Source organism: Styela clava, chromosome 12 (assembly GCF_964204865.1).
Source record: "Styela clava chromosome 12, kaStyClav1.hap1.2, whole genome shotgun sequence".
Classification (NCBI taxonomy): domain Eukaryota; kingdom Metazoa; phylum Chordata; class Ascidiacea; order Stolidobranchia; family Styelidae; genus Styela; species Styela clava.
This window is the reverse complement of record NC_135261.1, coordinates 18,182,780-18,189,469: the sequence shown is the minus strand read 5'-3', so window position 1 is coordinate 18,189,469 and position 6,690 is coordinate 18,182,780. Positions and strand designations below refer to the sequence as shown.

General features: G+C 34.9%; 1 protein-coding gene across 2 annotated transcripts; it reads left to right on the top strand.

Annotated features, from left to right (window-relative positions):
* Positions 1 to 3,456: 3,456 nt before the first annotated feature.
* Positions 3,457 to 6,555, top strand: LOC120329384 (large ribosomal subunit protein eL6-like). Of its 2 annotated transcripts, none has more exons than XM_039395992.2 (5): positions 3,457 to 3,544; positions 3,713 to 3,929; positions 4,836 to 5,028; positions 5,668 to 5,852; positions 6,367 to 6,555. In XM_039395992.2, exons 2-5 carry the CDS (start codon positions 3,723 to 3,725, stop codon positions 6,517 to 6,519), a joined length of 738 nt encoding a protein of 245 aa, XP_039251926.1. In that variant the 5' UTR covers positions 3,457 to 3,544; positions 3,713 to 3,722; the 3' UTR covers positions 6,520 to 6,555. The 2 variants fall into 2 exon arrangements, with proteins under 2 accessions (XP_039251926.1, XP_039251927.1); XM_039395993.2 differs by having other exon boundaries at positions 3,469 to 3,490.
* Positions 6,556 to 6,690: the final 135 nt, after the last annotated feature.

Here is a 6,690-nt window from a genome sequence, read left to right as displayed (position 1 = left end):
TGGTATGGAAACAAATATAAAATAAATGTAAGAAATGCTTTACAGCTTATTTAACACGATTCATTTAACAGTCTGAGAACAGACTAATACAGTAATACAAATATTTAACATTCTACTGTTTTAATAAAACTTTTATGCAACAGAAAGACAGACATTCTTATTTATAGCTGTATAGTGGGAATTCTCTTTTACGTTTCCTTCTTAGTTCTCAAAAATATTGTGCCGGTGTTGTGTGAAGGCTTTTTATAATTTAATTTGATGATTAATACTTGCATTAATATACTTTCAGTCAAACATTCATTTTGTACCCGTAATTATCACACAGACAGCACATAGATGAGCATTTTTGATTCTGTGGCTACGACCTACAACCTCTGAACTTCGAACTTCTGAACTTGTTAGTGCTGCAACTTCTAACATCCTCGGTAAATGGCAATGGATGTTTCCCCGAGAATCGATTTCCTTGTTTACATCTCTAATAATGGCAATTTTGCAGCCGCTAAGGCACTTCGTTGGTTCCGAGAGATATTCAATAATGTTTGTAAGCATTGGTTTTGCGTGTTATATATCAGATTTCAGTTGTGTTTCCAAAAATTAGCTGTAAATTAAATAAAGGTACCGTAATATAATTGTTATTATGTCTTCTGGTGAGCTTAAGTTTAGTTGCAGCACAACAAAAATTGGTCAGCGAGATAGACTATGCTAAGCATCCGGAATTTTGTAATGGTTTGTAATGATGTTTCCCCGACTCTTGACCCCCGGAAAAATTCTTCATATACTCTGTTTTGGAGAACTGGCGCTTACAAACTGGTTTACATGTTCAAAGCTATCAGTTTTATTTTAACATTCAACCACGTACTTATTTTTATCTAGTCTATCGCAGCTTTTTCTGGACTAAGTTTTGATCATTGCAACTAAACTTAAGCTCCTCGTAAGGCATAATGACAATTTAATTAGTTGATTAACAACTATAATTGTTTTTTGAAAACACAAAAGAAGACTCACAAATAACAGGCAAAACCGCGAAAGCGAGGGATTGTTCACAACCATGCTTGAATATCAGTCACCAACTGCAATTGTTACGTCCTTGTGGGCCATTATGCTGGTTGGTCATCGTTACGGAAACAAGAGAGCTATGCTCAAATACAGGGGCACGTAGCGCCACATAGTGGTAAATTTTGATGGCGTCATAGCACACAAAAAACGATAAATAAAAATAATTGCCTTCTAGCAAAAATATAATCTTTACTCACTGAAGTAATCAAGGAGAAAAGTGATTTTTTCAAAATGATAAGAAGAAGAAGAAGACCAACAAGAACAAAAACAAGATCACCAAAAATATGAAAACGATCCATAGGTCCACTCACGTGTCCAAAATTATCGGTTATCGGGGAAACACCCACGGAAAAAATATTTCTGGGGTCAAGGGCTGGCAAAACATCTAGATGCCAGACCGAGGAGGACAAGTTCATTTTTTGGATAGTATTATTTTTTACATAATGATCCTGGAGTGAGAAAAGCCCATAAGACTGCTTAATCATGTGGCAAACCACTGAGCCAATTTTTCTTGTTCGGACAACAGTACATGTTGAGTTTGGGATTGGTTGGCCAGTTATTTATTTCAGATGCATGGACTTGATGGTGGAGGAAGCCGAAACCGACCAGCGGTTATGTGAAGCAACCTAAGGCGACGAAGAGTCCAGCAATTCTTTCGCACATGATTATGCAGCGTTTTGAGCTATGCCTTAATTCCGAAAACACAACCAAAATCTGACAAATTGGAAGGAAAACGACAAAAACGTGATAATGTCAGCAACCATGCCTGGAAATCTGTCAGAGAGAAAAAGTGTCTGAGCGACTGATGAAATTCTAATTGGTTCGATATAGTTGATATCTTACAGAATAGACAATGTGGCGGAAGTAAACATTTCATAATGTCCATGTAGTGTCGCACGTTTCAAAATTTTAGCAACATTCTTGTCTTGTGTGTTTCAATTTTTCTAACATAGCGAGGTTCAAAATGAAATATTTTATCTGTTTAAAGTCGGATAATAACAGCTTGCCGGATGTAATAGGTGTTTCTGAAAGCAAACTGGGGGAAAACTCACCAGATGTCACCATCTTGGGATATGATTTCACTCGCAAAGATTCCTGTAATAAAGAAGGAGGAGGAGTAGGTTTATATATTCTTAAATATATTAAATATCATGTAGGAGATGATCTGACCCTAAATTCAATTGGATGTAAGGACTTGTGGGTTTAAATTAATCAGTTTAGATTAAATTGCAATGTAATATTTTATTACATTATATTCACTTCTGATGATGAACAAACATCGCTGTAGGTATCTGTGGCATATAATGACCGTCACCTCTTTGTTCGTAGCAAGTTACAATGAAGTTAAACGTAAGTGCCATAGGCTTTTTTCCATATCTCTGTTATTTGAAAAATGATTAAATCATATATAATGCTATTGTTGTTAAATTATTTCGCTATTGTTCTGAACTATCAGTGGGAAATCTCAGTGTCAAATAGCAGCATCAGTTATACATTAATAACACATACGTAGTTCAAACAGTTTTCTGACGAATATTTTTGGCTTCGTGTTGAATACGGGTTCCTCAGATGCAAAAAACTTAAATTTTCACATTAATTAACCTCTCTGCTTTAGTCGGAAACTCTTGCATATCCTGTCCGCTTAAATTTATAAATATCACAACTACTGGAATGCACAATTGATGTTTGTTAAAATTGCAAAAAATAGTATAAAGTACTGTATTTCATGTAATTTTCAGACATTGACACAACGATCTTGACTTTATTGGAAAACCCAAGCTACGAATAAAAACCCACAATCCCTAAGTTACATTAGATTATTTCTCGTGTTGGTGACACATTATCACCAAATTATTTGAACCCCCCGATCCACTGTGTGTATATCTATTTTATTTTATTTTAAATAGTTTTGTACGTTATCGTTCAAAGCTGATAGTAGTTGTGTAACTGGGTTTTATGTAATTATGTCTCATGTTTGATGACACACGTAATTCTAGCCCGTATGCGTTATATTGTGATTAACTAAAGCCCCGACACACCTGCATATCAATGAAGTTACTTGAGAATTCCCGATTTTGTTCTCAAAAAATTGTAAATATATATAATATTACTAGCTCAACTTTTCACATTAGTCATCATCCTGTGTGAATCTTAATCACATCACTGAATATGGTTGGAGATGATTTCGTTGGTCGTGTCGCTCCCTTCGGTTCATACCAAAAAATATTTATTGTTTTTGCTTTTTATTTTATTAATTAATGTCTGTAATTTTAATCCGCAAAATAATAAATTTATCTTTCCCGCTCTCTCTCGCAAATTACGACTGAAATAGACCATGCGAAACGCGAAAGCATCTGTAGCGCCACACGTGTTGAGAAAATGTTAATTGAACCGAAACGCGACGTTTATGTCTTTCCTAGCTCTGCCGCGAGAGGTTCGTTCCGTTTTAGGTTTTGTCGTTCTATATCTCATGGAATCGTTTGCCACGGTTTGTTAATTCTAAGGTTTCAGTGCTTGAATTATTGTTAATATAGCTTTGTACATCGGTGACTTAATACAAGCAGAAAACTTTTTTTTATTGTAATATTGTACCGTTCTCGAAATGTTGCCCTATTCACGTCTATCCTACAGAGCTTATATAATTACAATTTTTCAGCTTCGCCGAGATGCCGAAAAAGGGTGAAACGCGGAATGAGACGCTGAAAGGCGGACTCAATCGTTATTCCAAATCTCGCATGTTCGCCAAACGTGCCCTGTACAAAAAGAAAAGGGTTGTTACCAAGATCGAGAAGAAACGAGAGTTTGTTACAGTTGTCAAACCAATCGGTGGAGAGAAAAATGGTGGCACTCGTAAAGTCAGAGTGAAAAAATTGGTGAGTAATGTTTTGGTTATTTTATCCTGTAGTCAGATTTGCCAAGATTGAACTTGGCACGCCGTGTGGCTGATCGAGCCAAGACTGTAAGTGTTGGGAATACGCTTGCCACCGCATCTATGATGTCCCTGTGTGGGTTCGAATCCCATGAACGATAATTATGTGTGAGAGGATTGCTGGACTCTTTGCAATCCTCTGAAATCAGGCCTGCATGACTCAAATATGCAGACCCAAAATGTAAGGGCCGCAACATACGGTACATACATAAACAATTTTTCTCGGACCACAAGTCATATTTTTTGTAATATAGCATATAAACAGTGTAACACATGATCAATTTGACACAACCACCCTTCGAAAAGTTATGTTGCATCTTTTGCTCAAGTATTCACTAAATTGTTAGTTTTATTTGTTTTAAATCTTTTTTCCGGTCATTATGTTTTTGTTAAAATGCTGGACCCAAACATTTTATTGCATTTGTACGTTGTGCATGCCTACAACTGCTGAACTGCTTTGTGAATTTTGATTAAAACTAGTTTAATGAAAGGAAAATCTATTTTTGAACTTTTACATCACATAAAACTAAAATTTACATCACATAAAACTATATTATCTTGCGAGCATGTTTTCTATAATTGAATTTGCTAGGTGTACTTGGCTTTTGGAAAGGGAAAGATAGGTCAAGTTTACTGTTAGAAGTTTGACGTGATGACAACTGGAAGTGCCGTCTGAAGTCAATTATGACGCCACAAACCCATTCTGATCAAACGAATAAACTCTTTATATTCGATATCTTTGGAAGTGTAAGAATTTTTGTTCCAGTACACACCACATTTATAATCCTTGTATTTCTTTGAATCCATGTAAAGTTACAAATTCATAGTTAAATTTTTTCTATCCCAACAGCCCAGATATTACCCCACTGAAGACAGACCCCGCAAGCTGAAGTCTCATGGTAAAAAACCATTCAGTGAGCACAAAAGAAGATTGAGAGAGTCGATCACACCAGGAACTGTGTTGATTCCAGTATCAGGCAAACATAAGGGAAAACATGTCATCTTTCTCAAACAGCTCGATTCTGGAATGCTTCTTTGCACTGGTTAGTTATTCATTTGCATTGATTGTTTTTATTGTTAATCGTTTATTCTGAATTTGAAGCATTGGTAAAGTATTTATTGACTTTGACTAAATGTCCATGGTTTCTACCTTTTATTCGTACTTTTTATATTCAGTTCTCAATAGTTAGAATCACATTTTTTTATTCATAGAACATGGAAATTCACATCCAATTCTTGGGATTTTTTACTTAATGTGACTTTTTGTAGTAAATGTCTATTGCCTATAAGGAAATAGTGAATCTTTTCAAATGTGCGTTATGAATAAATATATACATACGCTGCTAATGAAAGTATAATTTAGTAATTATCTGATATTTTTTTGCATTTGGAAAAATGATAGAATTATTTTGAATTATCACAATGGTCAATTTTTTGACATCATTTGATCAATCAATTTTTGATTTTGCCAATCTGAATAACTCCAAAAAATTATCACAATCTTATCGATCGTATATTACAAAAACTTCTGGGATGATGACAACTGGAAGTGCCGTCTGATACTAGCTGACGTATTCTCATTTGCTGACCAGAAGTTATACTCGTTCAGTCTTTATTGCAAAATTACAAGTATATTGGTATGGCATTTGCTAATGTTGAACTTCTTGAATATACTCGTTCAGGTCCTCACAAGATTAATGGTTTTCCATTGAGACGACTTCATCAAAAGTTTGTCATTGCAACTAAAACGACAGTTGATGTTTCTGGTGTGAAATTGCCAGAAAGAGTGAATGACAAATATTTCAAACGACTTGCCAAGAAGAAGCAAAAGCAAGGCGATGGCGAGATCTTTGACACAACTGAGGAGGTTTGTTATTATGTTTTGACATTAAAATTTCAATCATTAGCTAAAATATTAAAGATTCTGACATAATGAATTCCCCAAAAGTTTTCAGAAAAAGTGTCGATGATGCTAATTGTTTCAGCTTTGGTTGATTTCACCTGATATAGGTGCATGATAATAGTTCAACAACAACTGAGGCACAAACACTCTGCACATAAACTCGGCAAATCCTGAATTGTTATTATAATACTTAAATTTACTGAAGTTCGAAAACATCGTTACTGAGATTAGTTACAACTGCATAACCTGCATCTTGTCTTGTCCTCTTTTTGTTCTTTCCAATCTTATTTAGCCTAATATTATATTCATGGTCAACGCGATTTGTATTTTTCAAATTCAAATGAATTGCAAACATGGTTCACATTTTCAATCCTAAGATGTGCCTTTCATATTGTTTGTAAATGTAGCTTGGGAGTAAAAATCTTGATGCTGTAGTCTTAACTTGCTCTGGTATAACTTATTTGTATTATTTTTGCAGACATATAAAGTGTCTGATGAACGTAAGGAAGACCAAAAAGCTGTTGATTCTCAGATTCTTCCAATTCTGAAAAGAACGGAATACCTTTCTGGTTATTTGGCAAGCAAATTTTCTTTGCAAACTGGCCAATATCCACACAAAATGGTCTTCTGAACTATATCAGCGAAAAATAAAAATTGAAAATGACACCATTTGTTTCCTTGTCATTTGCAGAAGTGGGTGGGATACGAAATTGAAGGTTTTCAGGCCAAACAGTCTGTGCAATAAATTATCTTAAGAAGTTTGGGACTTTTATATTTTTGCTAACTGAAACACGGCAAGGTA

Coding starts and splice junctions, on each gene's coding strand:
- LOC120329384 (XM_039395992.2), top strand. CDS start 3,723: ATGCCGAAAAAGGGTGAAACGCGGAATGAGACGCTGAAAGGCGGACTC. Junction 3,930..4,835: donor AAGTCAGAGTGAAAAAATTG/GTGAGTAATGTT, acceptor CTATCCCAACAG/CCCAGATATTACCCCACTGA. Junction 5,853..6,366: donor TCTTTGACACAACTGAGGAG/GTTTGTTATTAT, acceptor TTATTTTTGCAG/ACATATAAAGTGTCTGATGA.